The sequence below is a fragment of the Muscardinus avellanarius genome, assembly GCF_963383645.1.
Source record: "Muscardinus avellanarius genome assembly, chromosome: 1".
NCBI lineage: Eukaryota > Metazoa > Chordata > Mammalia > Rodentia > Gliridae > Muscardinus > Muscardinus avellanarius.
Window position 1 is genome coordinate 220,395,233 of NC_137786.1, and position 15,002 is coordinate 220,410,234.

A 15,002-nucleotide genomic window follows, 5' to 3' on the forward strand; every position below is an offset into this window, starting at 1 on the left:
GCAACTGGGCATGATCGAGAAGCTGGTTGCCGCCCAGCAGCAGTGTAACAGGCGCTCCTTTTCGGACCAGCTTCGTGTCACGGTACTTGACGGGCCTGGGGCGAGGTGGCCGTGCCCGGAGCACCAGTTGGCTTCTGGATGTCTGACAACGTGGTTTGCCTCCCCTTGCCCTCCTGGGTAGCCTTGGCCCATGGCCCCGGACCCCCAGAGCCGGGAGGTCCGGCAACAGCGCTTTGCCCACTTCACCGAACTGGCCATCGTGTCCGTGCAGGAGATCGTTGACTTTGCCAAGCAGCTGCCGGGCTTCCTGCAACTCAGCCGGGAGGACCAAATCGCCCTGCTGAAGACTTCTGCGATTGAGGTGGCTGGAAAGGGCGAGGGGTGGAGGGAGACCCTGAGAGGGTTGTCTGTGAGGCCTCAAGACTCTGTCTGGAAGAGGCCAGCCCACTGGGAAGTAGGGATGAGAGGAATCGACCCTCCCTCAAGTGGCCAGGAACCAAGGCCAGCCCTGCTCATCCCTGTTTGGGGGCTGCTACTTGTGCACAGGTGATGCTGCTGGAGACGTCCCGGAGATACAACCCTGGGAGCGAGAGCATCACCTTCCTCAAGGATTTCAGTTATAACCGAGAAGACTTTGCTAAAGCAGGTGAGAGCAGAGATCCCCAAGGGACTGGCTTGGATGGATAGATGCTGTTTATCACGGGGCCATGGGCTTAAAGTATGGATGGTTTTAAAGGGAAGGCTCCCCTTGTTTTTTCAAGAGAAAAGTTGAAATGCTGAAAGGCCTCTTTCAACAGCTCCAAATGGGCCCCTGTCCTGTGTTGCATTGAGCCAGTTGTTTTTTTTTCTTTCTTAACTGTATTTCAAGAATTCAAGTAGCCTAATAGGTTTATGGAAGTGTCACCTTAGAGGAGACACAGGGAAGCAGAGGAATGGCCTTCACCTTTGCTTCAGCTAAGCGCCTCCATTTAAATATGCCTCATATATTTTGCTTCTGTGTAATGTTGTCCTTGAAGAAAAGGTTTAATCGCAGAAAAAAAATTGAAAACCACTGTATCAAGCCTTTTAGTAGTCAAAACTGAACAAGTCTTTTTCAGATGTGCTCTTTAAGAATGTCATGGGCTGATTGCCCCTACTTTCATTTGGTACTGGGGATGGACCCAGGGCCCTTGCACACACCAGGCAAGCACCCTACCACTGCGCAACCTCCCCAGCCCTCCCCTTACTCTGTTTCCATTGCTTTTTCTGATGAGCTATGGAACTGGGGTTGAAACACGACAAACATGCCCAGATGACACAATTGTAGGAAGAGTGAACACTTCTATCCTCTTCCTGTATCTCGGGCATTTTCTTTAGGAATTGGTTCACACCACTGCCTGCTGTCTGTTGCTTGCTTGGGGCTCCGCAGAGTGGGAGGGAGTTCCTCACATTCAGCTGTTGGTAATGTCTGTGTGTGGGAGCAGGTTGGGAGAAGATGGAAGGGAGAGGGATTGCTGGAGGGACTGGAGCTGAGGCTTACCAGCTGATGGCGTGGATCTGTAAAACATGGCTGGCACTGTGACTTCATTCACTGTGCTGGTAGATCTTGGTTTCCAGGCCAAAGTTCATGAAGTCTTCCTAGTTCCTGGTGACTCAGGCTAGCTCGTGTGCCCCTTGTCCCAACATGGGCCACGTAGTGAACTTTCTAGGAAGGCCTACCTTCACTGTAGGGCAGGGCCAGGCTGTCAGCCCCTACTGCTTCTGTGCTTCCTAGAATGCTGCCTGAATATGTAAATACCTGATAGGGTGCCCCATCGTCTTTATCCAGCCCCAACTATTTTCTCTACCAAGCCACTTTTTTTTTTTTGTCCTGGAGATTGAACCCAGGGGCATTCTACCTCTAAGCTACACCTGCAGACCTCTCTTGTTCTTCTTTTATGAAACCAGGGTCTTACTAAGTTACTGAGGCTCTGCCTAAGTTGTTGAGGATAGCATCAAACCTATGATCCTCCTGTCTCAGCTTCCCAAGTACTGGAAGTAGAGGTGTGCACCAGCACACCTGGGTTCAAACCAGCTTTTCCTCAAAAAAAAATTATTTTTTCTTTTGGTGGTACTGGGGATGGAACCCAGGGGCATTCTACCTCTGAGCTACAGCCCAGTCCTATTTTTTATTCTTTATTTTGAAACAGAGTCTCACTGAGTTGCAGAGGGCCTTGCCAAGTAGTTAAGCCTGGCCGCGAACTGCAGTCCTTCGGTCTCAGCCTCCCAAATGCTAGGATTACAAGTGAGCACTACCATGCCTGGCTTCTCAAATAGTTCTTATTCTAGTACACTTTCTCTTCCTTTAGGACATCATCTTTGTAAAGCCTTCCCAGTTCTAATATCCATGTTCCTTCAGTTCTGTGGAATCATGCTATCTGAATCTGTACCTATATATAGATGTCTATATTATATAAGCTGTTTGATGTCATCAAGTGTATCTTTAATTTCTCATTTCATCAGTGAGGTCCTGGAGAGAAGCAACCAGGGGTCTATCTTTTTATTGTTTTTCTTTTTATCTCCTTCATTCCTTTTCCCCGTTCAGGGGCTCTGTTTTGTCAGGTCTCCTTCCCATCGCCATCCGCTACCAGATGCTTCTTGTGGTGGATGACTACTGATGTGGACCGATCTCATTTGAGATGTTTAACCAGTGAGCATGAGCAGACCCTCACGGGCGTATAACCCAATGCTAGAACCTTCTTTTTCTACCTCTTTACCTTCTCTATCTCTTTACAAGTGTGCTTTGGGGAACATTTTGAGGCTTAAAACCTCACCAAGAAATGCTATATAAAATGGGGCTTTCTCATTAAATGGATCAACACACAACACTTGATAAACATCAGGGTGAAAGTACAGGAAGTGACTAATTGAGAAGCTGCCAATGGGAAAGTATAGCAGATGGCTGCTAAGAGAAATCTGAGAAAGCCTAGAGAACAGCGTGGGGTGCAGAGACTGCCGACACGGCTGAGAGAAGTGTTCTCTAGGTTTCGTGGCTTTAGGTCATGGTTAGTTGCATTTTAGTCTTCTCCATTAAGAAGATTGACTCCATTAAAAAATTTTAATTTAATAAAACATTTACATAGTAGATTCACATATAATACATTATGCTAAGGACTTTTTGAGGCAGGTACTATCATTTTCTCCATATTACAGATGGGAAAGTCAAGGCCCAGAGAGGATAAATAACTTACTCAAGGTCACACAGCCTAGTAATGGCAAAGCTAGGACTCAAGTCCTGTCAATCTGGCACCAGAGTCCACACCCACAAATCATTTTGCTGTATTCCCTTTGGGATGTGATATATGAAAAGTGTTCCAATAAGTAAGACCATTTGTCAGTGAAAAGAGCTTCTTTATAAACAAAAATTAGAGATGCTTGTGTTTCTAAAAGTGTAGCGCCATCAAGAATTCTTTTTGTAGCCGGGCGTGGTAGCACACACTTGTAATCCCAGCATTTGGGAGGCTGAGACAGGAGGATCGTGGTTCACGGACAGCCTCAGCTACTTAGTGAGGTCCTTTGCAGCTCAATGAGACCCTGTTTCAAAATAAAGAATAAAGCCTGGTGTGGTGGCACATGCTTGTAATCCCAGTACTTGGGAGGCTGAGACAGGAGGATTGCACAAGTTCGAAGCCAGCCTCAGCTACTTAGTGAGGCTCACAGCAACTTAGTGAAGCCCATGTTTCCAAATTAAAAAATATATAAAAATTGGTCTGGGAGTGTAGCCCAGAAGTAGAAAGCCCCTGGGTTCCATGCCCAGTACCATCAAAATTAAAAAATTAAAAAATAAAGAATAAAAAATAGGGCTGGGGGTGTAGCTCAGAGGTAGTATGCCCCTGGGTTCCATCCCCCAGTACTGCCAAAAAAAAAAAGAAAGAAAGAAAGAAAAAAAGAATTTGTGTGTGTGTGTGTGTGTGTGTGTGTATGTGTATGTGTGAGATACTGGGGATTAAACTAAGAGGAATTCTATTTCTTTATTTATACCCTGAGTCCTACTTTTTATTTTATTTCTTTGTGGTACTGGCATGGAACCTAGGGACATTCTATTTTCAAGCTACACCTCCTGTATATATATATATATATATATATATATATATATATATATACATATACATATACATATATATATACATATACATACATATATATATATATATAATGTATTTGGCAGTACTGGGGATGAACCCAGGGGCATTCTACCTCTGAGCTACACCCCAGACCTATTTTTAAAATTTTTTATTTTGAAACAGGGTCTCACTGAGTTGCGAAGGGCCTCACTAAGTAGCTGAGTCTGTCCGCAAACCACGATCCTCCTGTGTCAGTCTCCCGAATGCTGGGATTACAAGTGTGCACCACCACGCCTGGCTCCCCAGTCCTATTTTTTATTCTTGATTTTTTTTTTTAAGGTAGTACTGGGGATGGAACCTTTCTACCTCCGGGCTACACTCCCAGACCTATTTTATATTTTTATTTGGAAACAGGGTCTCTTAAGCCAGCGAGGCTGGCTTCCAACCTGCGTGCTCCTCCTGTCTCCGCCTCCCAAGTGCAGAGATTACAAGTGTGCACCACCATGCCCGGCTTATTCTTGATTTTGAAACAGGGTCTCACTGAGTTTCAAAGGGCCTCTCTAAGTAGCTGAGGCTGCCCGCAAACTGTGATCCTCCTGTCTCAGCCTCCCAAATGCTGGGATTACAAGCGTGTGCCACCACGCCCAGTTTATTTTTATTTTTGAAACAGGTCTCACTAGGTTGATGAGACCTTGCTGAGGCTGTCCTCAAGCCTGTGATTCTCCTATCTCAACCTCCCAAGTACTGAGATTATAGGTGTGTGCCACCATACCCAGTGCCCTCAATAATTCTAATAACAATTGTTATGGTTTAATTTAGCACCTGCTATGTGCCAGACATAGTGCTAAGTGCTCTGTCTGCTTTAATATTTAACCATCAGAACAGTCTTATCCGATAGGTTCACTGTGACTCCCATTTCACATTGGAGGCCTAGGGAGGTTAACTTGCCCTTACACAGCAGCACCTTAGAGACCTCTAAGGGAGTACAATTTCCTAGTAATTCCCCAAATTGAGGAACTGGAGGAGAGAAGGAAGTTCCTGCTGTTCCTTTCACAAGCCTCAGCCGCCACTCTTCCTCCCCAGGGCTGCAGGTGGAGTTCATCAACCCCATCTTCGAGTTCTCCCGCGCCATGAATGAGCTGCAGCTCAATGATGCTGAGTTTGCTTTGCTCATTGCCATCAGCATCTTCTCTGCAGGTGTGGAGGAAGCCCAGAGGGAAGAGACTTGGACCCAGGAGGGCTGAAGGCCCCACTGGGCAGGAATCGTTGGGGTGGAGGCCTTTGTTGTTATTTGGGGATGGAAGAGGTTGGGTGGGACACATCCCTGTTTTTTGGGTAGGGGTTTGAGGTGTGAGACTCAGACCTTGGCCAGACTAGCTCCTCAATTCTGTTGGTGACCTATAGACCGGCCCAATGTGCAAGACCAGCTCCAAGTAGAGAGGCTGCAACATACCTATGTGGAGGCCCTGCATGCCTATGTCTCCATCCACCACCCCCATGTGAGTCTCCCCGAGTGCCTTTTTCCTCTGCTCCACGCGTTTCCTCAGATACCCATTTCCCTTCGAGAATCCCTCTGCCTACATGTAGCCCACGCAATTCTCTACCTCTCTGCCCTTGCCCCCCCTCGCTGGGAGAGGCCAAGGCCAGACTGTCCTCCTTCTCCAGGACCGATTGATGTTCCCACGGATGCTAATGAAGCTGGTGAGCCTGCGAACGCTGAGCAGCGTCCACTCCGAGCAAGTGTTCGCGCTGCGCCTGCAGGACAAAAAGCTGCCACCACTGCTTTCTGAGATCTGGGATGTGCACGAATGACCCCCCCCCCCCTTTGTCATCTGTCCTGGGCCCACGGCTGAGGCCCCAGGGCTGCCTCCTAGAAGTGGAGCTGACTGAGAAGGGCAAGCGTTCCTGGGGGCTGGGCAAAGGGGATCCTCACGTGGCATTAAAGGAGCGTCAAAGGGCTGGGAGTTTTGTGGCTGCTGGGCAGTGGGGACCTGCTAAACCTGTGCTCCGCCCTAAGACCTACTGACACAAGCAAATGGGCGAACACTGTGCACAAAGTTCTGCGGGGCCCTGCCCCTTCTGCCTCCACCACTTCCTGTTTTTCCCCTACAGGGGCCCCAAAGAAATTCTCCACTGTCATTCTGTGGCTTGGCTATAAATGCCTCGGGTTGCCTGGCTGATAGATCTCACGGTGCTGGAACAGGAAAACCAAGATAAATACAGAAGGAGAGAAACCCATTTCTGAGTTGGGGGTGGGGTTCCGGCAGTAGGATTCGCCTCCAGACTGAGGAGGGAGGCAGGTCACAAGTGACAGCCTCGGCCTTCTTTTACGAGTCCCACTATTAGATCTTCAGAATTATTGCCTCCGCAGAGCACCGTGTGTGTGCGTGCGTGTGTGCGTGCGTGCGTGTGTGCGTGCGTGCGTGTGTGTGAAGTGCCTTAGTTTTTCTGTGGGCATCTGAAAACAGAGGCGCAACCGGAAAGATCGAGGGTCAGGTAATCCCTCCTTTCGCTCCCAGACCCCTTGGGGCAGGAGAACAGTCCCCTGCGGCCGGGAGGGGCCGGCCCTGGACTCCATTTCCCAGCGCCGCCCGCGCCGGCGCAGGTGGCCCCCCCGCCGCCCGAGTTGGTAGGCTCCGGCCGCGGGCTGGTCCACGCCGCGCGGGGGGCGCGGGGCGGGGCGGGCGGCCGCCGGCCGGACCTCTGGGGGCTCTCGTCCTGAGGCCGCCTTCAGTTCGGGCGCAGCCGGTTGCAGCGGCCCGCGGCCGCGTCGCCCTGAGGTCTGCGTGGCCCCGGAACCAAAGCTGCTCCTCGGGCTCCGCCCGCGCGGCGCCGGCCGCCCGGCCCCACGGCGCTCGGTAGGTGCGTGCGCGGCCGCCGGGGTCTGCGGGCCGCGCGACCCGAGCCGAGGCGGCGCCGCCCCCCGCCCGGCCCGAGCGGGACCGACGCGGCCGGCGGCCGGGGGCCGGGGCCCGGGGGCGGGACCCGCTGCGGGGAGGGGGCGTGGGCCTGCGGGGGCCGGAGGCGCGCAGAGGGGCGCCCGGGCGCGGGCTGGGGGGCGGGGAGCTGTCCAGCAGGTGAGGGGGCGGCCGACCGTCCAGCCCCGGCCCAGACGGCGCCGGCGCCGGGCGTGAGTGCGCGCGTACGTGCGTGTGTGCGTCTTATTTTTTGGTTAGGATTTGGAGAGTCACGTTTGGCTTTTACAAAAATTAAACATATGACATACACACAGAGACACACATATATTATATATATAGCAACCATCGACATATTTAAGCTTGATGCTTCAAAAGCGACTTGCCCGAGAGTGGAGACACCATTTCATCTTTCCTGCACCCCCATTTCCCTCCTCGTGCACCTTGATTCTTCCCCCTCTTCCTGCCCTCCTGTCTTCCCCGACCCTGCCCATCGCCCGCCTCAGTGCTCCAGTTCTCCCCCACGCTGGACCAGTCTGTGCTGATGAGCTTGCAAGGTCACTGCCTGGCGGGGTGGGGGGTGGGGGTGGGGAGCCTCCCGTTGTGTTCACGTCAGCAAAAGATGTCAGATCGCCCTCGGGGCTCCTGTGGTTTTACTATGAGAGCTTGTCCAAAACAGAGGACGAATCTAAAGGGCTAGTGATCATGGCCATTGCAGGCTGGAAGGGCATTAGATAACCTGAAGGTCTGGATTCTAGATGTGGAATGGTGGAGGACTTCAGCGGAAAGGTATGGTTTTTCAGCTCGATGTTTTTAGATTACATGGAGATAGGAACTAGGGGCTCTGTGTTGGTAAACGGGATTGAGGCAGGAGGTGGTGTCTGAGCCTGGTTAGTTATGAAGACAGGAGTGTGAGTTATAGATGGTGTTAGAATCTTTAGACCTTGTGGGGAAAGGAGAGAGGAGAGAATGAGGAGAAAAGCCTTGATTATCTCTGTAATCTGCATAAGTGAAGGCTTGATTGTTGATGAGATATGAATGGTGGCCTAAATCTAGTCTAGCACAAGTAGCTAGGATAGTCACAGATCTCAGAGCCTGCGTGGCTCTGGAAGGAGAAGAGGACTGTAGAATATGATAATGACTTCAATCTTATCAAATAGTTCTCAGCGGAGAGGGTGGGATCCCACTAAGGCTCGGAAGGCCCCAGTGCCTGATTATTATTAGTAGGAGAGGCTTCGGGTCTGCTCTTTGAGATTTTAACTAGAAAGAACTCCCAGTTTTCAATGGAAACCTACATTTCAAGGCTGAGCCGAGAGCTCTGGTTCTATAAATTCTTTTTTACTTTAAGATATTTTGGCTCTCTTCTACCTAATTCTTTTTAAATAATTTTTAAATTATTAATTTTTTTCTACATAACTTTTTATAGGGCAAATTGTCTTTTCACCTATATCCGATATCATTTCTTCATTTCCTTTTTCATTGTGCTTAGAATGGTATCCTTTTTTTTTGCAGGATGCTCATAACTCTAGCATTTGGGAGAGCCAAAAGAGTGGGGTCATTAAGCAGCGGTGACCCCCAGAAATGAGTGAGTGTAGGGTATTCTCAGCAGCTTGGTAGTGAGAAGATGTGTCTACCAAAAGCCAGAATTGGGACAAAACTAATGGCAGATGAAGGAGAAGATAACCTAATTTGTAGCAGGCGCTGTTGTGGCAGAGGTGTCTCCAGCCTTAGGGAGAGCGAATTGCTGTGGCCCTGGCCCACCCTGGAGTAGCAGGTGCTGGCACCCTGCAGTCACCAAGCAGGGGAGGGGCTGTGGCTCTGCTATAAATAGTCCTGGGAGCCAGAGTCGCTATGGAGACAAAACTGAATCCTATTACCTGCGGGTCCTCTATTGGGAGCAAGGGAAAAGAAGGAGAGTATTTTGAGGACATGAGAGGTGTTGTAAATAGGTCTTGTTTATTATTAGGTGGGGGAGGAAAAAAAGGTAAAACTTCTATTTACTATCTAAATCAAACAGGGCCGTAAGCGTACAGGGGACGTGTATGTCTGCATGGGATTGCATGCAGGAGCAAATGAGGGAGCAGGGTGTGTGTGCAAGTGTAATGTGATTTTCTCTTTTGTACAGTGAATAAAGTTTTAGTGTGGCTGTGTGCAGAGCACAGAGGCAGAGTTGTTGAGCATGAAAATAACCTTGTAGTTGACTGAAACATTTTATTTAGAAGTATATGGAAGCCGGGCATGGTGGCGCGCGCTTGTAATCCCAGCATTCGTGAGGCTGAGACAGGAGGATTGTGGTTCACGGACAGCCTCAGCTACTTAGTGAGGCCCTCTGCTACTCAGTGAGACCCTGTTTCAAAATAAAGAATAAAACACAGGGCTGGAGTTGTAGCTCAGAGGTAGAATGCCCCTGGGTTCTATCCCCAGTACCTAAAGAAAAAAAAAAAAAGTATATGGAGACCAACAGGAAATAGGTGATTAAGATAATGTAAGCTTTTCCTAATTTTAGGACTATAGTTTAGGAATTCCTCTGCACACTTTCCTCTGACCTTGCAGAAATCCTAGTATTTCCATGCTAATCTTTGTAAGGTTGAGTAGGACAAGGCCTCATCTGTATGTTTTATATTACTGATTCCAATCCTGAGACTAGAATAGAGAACTATTGGTTCAGCACCAAGGGCAGAGCTAGTAGAAATAGCCACTGGGCCTCTTTCTTGCTTGAAGGAGGAGAAAAGTGGTTGGGATGTGGCAGGTGGGGCGTGACTATTCTTCATCTGAAGCACATGAGCTAGAATAGCCAGATGTTGTTATTGTCGGAAGGCAGTTAACTACACTGTCTACATGGTAGTCTCACGTTAAACTGGATGCAGATCGTTGAAACAAAATAATGAGGATCGTTGAAACAAAATAATGAGGTTTCGTGTAGACCTAGAAGTGCAGATTAGTGCTGATTGAAGAGCCTGATTTGATCCTGATCATCCCTGGAACAGTCCTGAGAGTGCCTTAATTTTTGTTATCAGTATGACTGAGTTCAGATTAGACTGCCTAGGTCTGTTTTTCAGAAACAGAGCTCCAGGGGCTAGGCTGGAACTAGCTAGTTGATAGAGATGGGCCATTATTTTCCCTTCTCTCCCCCAGCCCTCCAGTGCTGGGCACTGAATCCAGGTCCTTATGCCTCCCAGGCAAGCGCGTCACGGTGGAGCCGCCTCCCTAGCCCTGTATCCTACTTCTTGACATTTGACTCTCTGCACTCATAAAGCTATGGCTAGGACAGTGTCAAGTTCTCTTGTCTTTAGTACTGAAGTGGAAAGCCTCTGACCTGTGCCCCTGGCTGGGATGAATTGAGAGGGTTGATCCCGTGAGGCACAGCAGTGGATCTTATCGGTACTTTTTCCTTATTAGCTTCGATTTTCAGATAACAGAATTCCTCCCAGGAACATTGACTTCTTGCTTGATGCCCTGAAGTTTCTCTGAGATGAACTGATGCATTGGAACCATGGTGCAAAAGAAGAAGTTCTGTCCTCGGTTACTGGACTACCTGGTGATCGTAGGGGCCAGGTAACCAAGAAGGGATTGATTATTCTCTTGTCATCTGGAATAGTCACAAAACCTTCAGCTCTGCCCCTCCTCTGTCCCCATGCTGCTGTGTAGATCTCATTCTTCCCTATTGTTACCCAAGGGAAGCGTCGATGCCAGAAGGGGAAATAACACAAACAACACAGTCAGGTGGATGGAGAGTATTGTTGTCCTGGACAGAGACAGAGCAAAACTCTTGGTGTTTTTGATTTTGTGTGTGTTGTTGGGGGCACTGGAGATGGAACCAAGGGGTGTTCTACATCTGAGCTACATACCCAGTCCTGTTTTTTTTTTTTTTTTTTTCGTGGCTCTGGGGATGGAACCCAGGGTCATTTGACCTCCGAGCTACACCCCCTGCCCAATTTTTTATTCTTTATTTTGAAACACGGTCTCACTGAGTTGCGGAGGACCTCACCAAGTAGCTGAGGCTGTCCGTGAACTGTGATCCTCCGGTCTCAGCCTCCCGAATGCTGGGATTACAAGCGTGCGCCACCACGCCCGGCTTCTGTTTTAATTTTTATTTGCAAACGGTGTCTTACTAAGTTGCTGAGGGCCTTGCCAAGTTGCTGAGGCTGGCCTTAAACCTGTGATCCTCCTGTCTCCGCCTCCCAAGTCTGGGATTACAGGTGTGACCACCACGCCCTGCTCAAAACTCTGTTCTTAGCGAGTATCTTTATGATTTTGAGCACACACACTCTTCATACCTGAAGTTTGTTATATGAAAAGTACATTGTGCTCCTTTTCTATCTACCTATGCTCTTTAGGCGCTTCATAAACTAATACTCTTTGAAAGGTGCTAATCATCTTAAGATGTTTGTGATCATTTTATTATCAAAGCTTTATTTCAGAATAGTCATCTTCACTGCCCGTGCAGAGTTCATTTAGCCTTCCAGCTAAACGTGGCAAGCAGTGCCTGCACGTTCCAAGGTCTTACAATTTGGTTACGTTTTCCATGAGAACCTTTTGGGGCTTTAGCTATTGGCTCTGTGGTTGAAACTTGACAGCATGTCCTATCCCTTTAGGCTGCTGACTTTGTCTTTATATTCTTCAGGCACCCGAGCAGTGACAGCGTGGCCCAGACTCCTGAACTTCTGCGGCGATACCCGCTGGAGGATCACCCTGAGTTTCCGCTGCCCCCGGATGTGGTGTTCTTCTGCCAGCCAGAGGGCTGTCTGAGTGTGCGGCAGCGGCGCATGAGCTTCCGGGATGACACCTCCTTCGTCTTCACCCTCACCGACAAGGACACTGGAGTCACGCGTTATGGCATCTGTGTTAACTTCTACCGCTCTTTCCAAAAGCGAATGCCTAAGGAAAAGGGGGAAGCGGGGGCAGGGTCCCGTGGGAAGGAAGGGACACGTGCTCCTGGTGCCTCAGAAGAGGTTGGCACCGAGAGCTCAGAAAGTGGCTCGTCCCTGCAGCCTCCCAGTGCCGACTCCACCCCCGACGTGAACCAGTCCCCTCGGGGCAAACGCCGGGCCAAGGCGGGCAGCCGTTCCCGCAACAGTACTCTGACGTCGCTGTGCGTGCTCAGCCACTACCCTTTCTTCTCCACCTTCCGAGAGTGTCTGTATACCCTCAAAAGGCTGGTAGACTGCTGTAGCGAACGGCTGCTGGGCAAGAAACTGGGCATCCCCCGAGGCGTACAAAGGTATACCTGCTGTTCATGCTCAGAAGAGAGCAGAGGCATTGAGAGATTAGTTTTATTGGTCTGTGAGGGGTGTAGGAAATTTCCTCTAGAGCTGGAGATGCTTTCGACCTCTTTAAACATGTTAGCCATTACTAAGCAAAAGACTGCTGCCCTCCTACCGTAAATGTTTGGAGTTTGATGTTTTATGGTGGGCACCACAGTAAGTCCTAGACGTCTGTGGCTTTACATTTGTTCGTGTACGCCCTCTGGCCCCATCTGCACTCCAAACGGGCTTTTCTAAGGATAGTTCCTTCCCAGTTGTCATCGTTATCTTCTCCGTGGTTGCAGTGGGGTGTCAGCTGCTCGTGCCTTGTGTCTGATTCCTGCTGTCTCTTCTCAGGGACACCATGTGGCGGATCTTTACTGGCTCACTGCTAGTGGAGGAGAAGTCAAGTGCCCTTCTGCATGACCTTCGAGAGATCGAGGCCTGGATCTATCGCCTGCTGCGCTCCCCAGTGCCTGTGTCTGGGCAGAAACGAGTAGACGTCGAGGTCCTGCCCCAGGAGCTCCAGCCAGCTCTGACCTTTGCTCTTCCAGACCCTTCTCGGTTCACCCTGGTGGATTTCCCGCTGCACCTTCCCCTGGAACTCCTGGGTGTGGACGCTTGTCTTCAGGTGCTAACCTGCATCCTGTTGGAGCACAAGGTAAGAGGGCCAGCTGTGGGCCTTTCTAGGAAAAGAGCTTACGGTGCAGAGGTGAGACTGAGCTCTCGGAGAACAGGGACCGTGTCTTTTTCATCCTTTTATTTCCAAGAGGTAATACAGTGCCAGGTAGACGTACTCAGGAGATGTGGGTGCTGCTCTCATGTGGGTTGCATTCTGAGGGCTGCTGTTCACTTGAATTGGCCTTGATTATACGGGTCTCATTCTCAGGAAGTATCAGTGGTTCCTTTTTAGTGCGTGTCCTGGGATAAGGAGTAAAAGAACTCGGAAGGTAGCGATTCAGAGAAGACAGTCCATAGGGTGGGAGGTGGCCGGCCACGGGGGCATGGGGCGTGGTGACTGGAGTCACAGGCATGGATGCGGAGACAGAAATTAAACCATAGTGAGTTTTTTTGTAACCTTTATGCTGTTGACTGACTTGTGTGGCTGTGGCAGGTGGTGCTACAGTCCCGCGACTACAATGCGCTCTCCATGTCCGTGATGGCGTTCGTGGCGATGATCTACCCGCTGGAGTACATGTTTCCTGTCATCCCCCTGCTGCCCACCTGCATGGCCTCGGCGGAGCAGGTGAGTCTGGCTGCATCTTCTGCCTTGTCACCTGTATCTTCTGGGTGAGGAGGCTCAAGAGAAGTTGTAAGTCAGTGCTGGCCCTCAGTCCCCTCTAACTTATGTGCTTGTGAAATCTGATTGATGCGAACTGATCTGGTTGCCAAACCCATGCTATTAGAGTGTGTTTGTTTTTTTAATCACAGTTAAGGTTACTTGTACTACCGCTGTAGGTGTTATATAACATACAGAAAATGCCCTGTCTGCTGGGCATAGTAATCCCAGTACTTGGGAGGCTGAGACAAGAGAGCGCAGGTTCAAGGACAGCTTAAGCAACGTAGAGAGGCACTCTGCAACTGAGACTCTGTTTCCAAATAAATAAAAAAAAAAAAAAACAGGGATGGGAGTATACACTGGAGGTAGAATTCTCCTGGGTTTAATTGTCAGTAGTGTGCATGTGTGTGTGCGTGTGTACACACACACACACATGCACAAAATAAATAAAAAAAAATAGAGCAGGAGGTGTAGTTTGGAGGTAGAATATGTCCCTGGGTTCAGTACCTAGTGCTACCACAAACACACACAAAAAGTATTATATTGTTTTTTCAAAATCTGAAAAATTCTGCCAGGTGTTGTGGCACACACTTGTAATCCCAGCATTTGGGAGACTGAGACCAGAGGATCGCAGTTTGCAGACAGCCTCAGCTACTTAGTGAGGCCCTCTGCAACTTAGTGAGACTCTGTTTCAAAATAAAGAATAGTGAGTAGGGCAGGGGTGTGGCTCAGAGGTAGAATGCCCCTGGGTTCCATTCCCAGACCTGAAAAAAAAAAATCTGAAAAATTCTGAATTTTGAAAAATACACTAACCTCAAGAGGTTTTTGTTTGTTTTGTTTTGTTTTGTTTTGTTGTAGTACTGGGGATGGAACCCAGGGGCCTTCTACCTCCAAGCTATACCCCCAGCCCTATTTATTATTCTTTATTTTATTTTTTTTGAAGTACTGGGGATGGAACCCAGGGGCATTCTACCTTTGAGCAACACCCCCAGCCCTATTTTTTATTCTTTATTTTGAAATAGGGTCTCACTGAGTTGCAAAGAGCCTCACTAAGTAGCTGAGGCTGTCTGCGAACTGCAATCCTCCTGTCTCAGCCTCCCGAATGCTGGGATTACAAGCATGCACCACCACACCCAGCTATATTTATTATTTTGAAACAGGGTCTCACTGAGTTGCAAAGAACCTCACTAAGTGGCTGATGCTGTCCTTGAACCGTGATCCTCCTGTCTCAGCCTCCCAAATGCTGGGATTACAAGCGTGCGCCACCACGCCTGGCTCAACCTCAAGGGTTTTGAAAAAGGGACTGTGTGGGTCTGCATTTCCTTGTCAAGAGAAATTTTAGCTGGGCATGGTGATGCATGCTTGTAATCCCAGTACTTGGGAAGGTGAGACAGAAAAATTGCAGTTTCATGGCCAGCTTCAGCTACTTAGTGAGGCCTCTGCAACTCAGTGAGACCCTGTTTTAAAATAAAGAATAAAAAAT

The 15,002-nt window shown here is 49.2% G+C and overlaps 2 protein-coding genes across 52 annotated transcripts in view; both read left to right on the forward strand.

Moving 5' to 3' along the window:
- NR1H3 (nuclear receptor subfamily 1 group H member 3) overlaps window positions 1-5,894 on the forward strand; it is a gene marked incomplete at both ends in the record, with an annotated part of 8,890 nt that extends 2,996 nt beyond the window's left edge. The window contains 6 exons of one of the 2 annotated variants that reach the window (XM_080719585.1): window positions 1-82; window positions 182-361; window positions 547-646; window positions 5,166-5,279; window positions 5,487-5,581; window positions 5,748-5,894. The exon at window positions 1-82 is cut by the window's left edge and continues 127 nt beyond it. In XM_080719585.1, the coding sequence (XP_080575711.1) occupies window positions 1-82; window positions 182-361; window positions 547-646; window positions 5,166-5,279; window positions 5,487-5,581; window positions 5,748-5,894 (718 nt within the window). The remainder of the gene's footprint in view (window positions 83-181; window positions 362-546; window positions 647-5,165; window positions 5,280-5,486; window positions 5,582-5,747) is intronic. The other variant, XM_080719586.1, reaches the window with a different exon arrangement.
- Window positions 5,895-10,490: 4,596 nt separating this feature from the next.
- The window catches only part of MADD (MAP kinase activating death domain), a gene marked incomplete at both ends in the record, with an annotated part of 54,596 nt that continues 50,084 nt past the window's right edge, over window positions 10,491-15,002 (forward strand). For all 50 annotated transcript variants that reach the window (XM_080694308.1, XM_080694319.1, XM_080694330.1 and 47 more), the window contains 4 exons: window positions 10,491-10,552; window positions 11,622-12,218; window positions 12,598-12,901; window positions 13,355-13,486. In XM_080694308.1, the coding sequence (XP_080550434.1) occupies window positions 10,491-10,552; window positions 11,622-12,218; window positions 12,598-12,901; window positions 13,355-13,486 (1,095 nt within the window). The remainder of the gene's footprint in view (window positions 10,553-11,621; window positions 12,219-12,597; window positions 12,902-13,354; window positions 13,487-15,002) is intronic.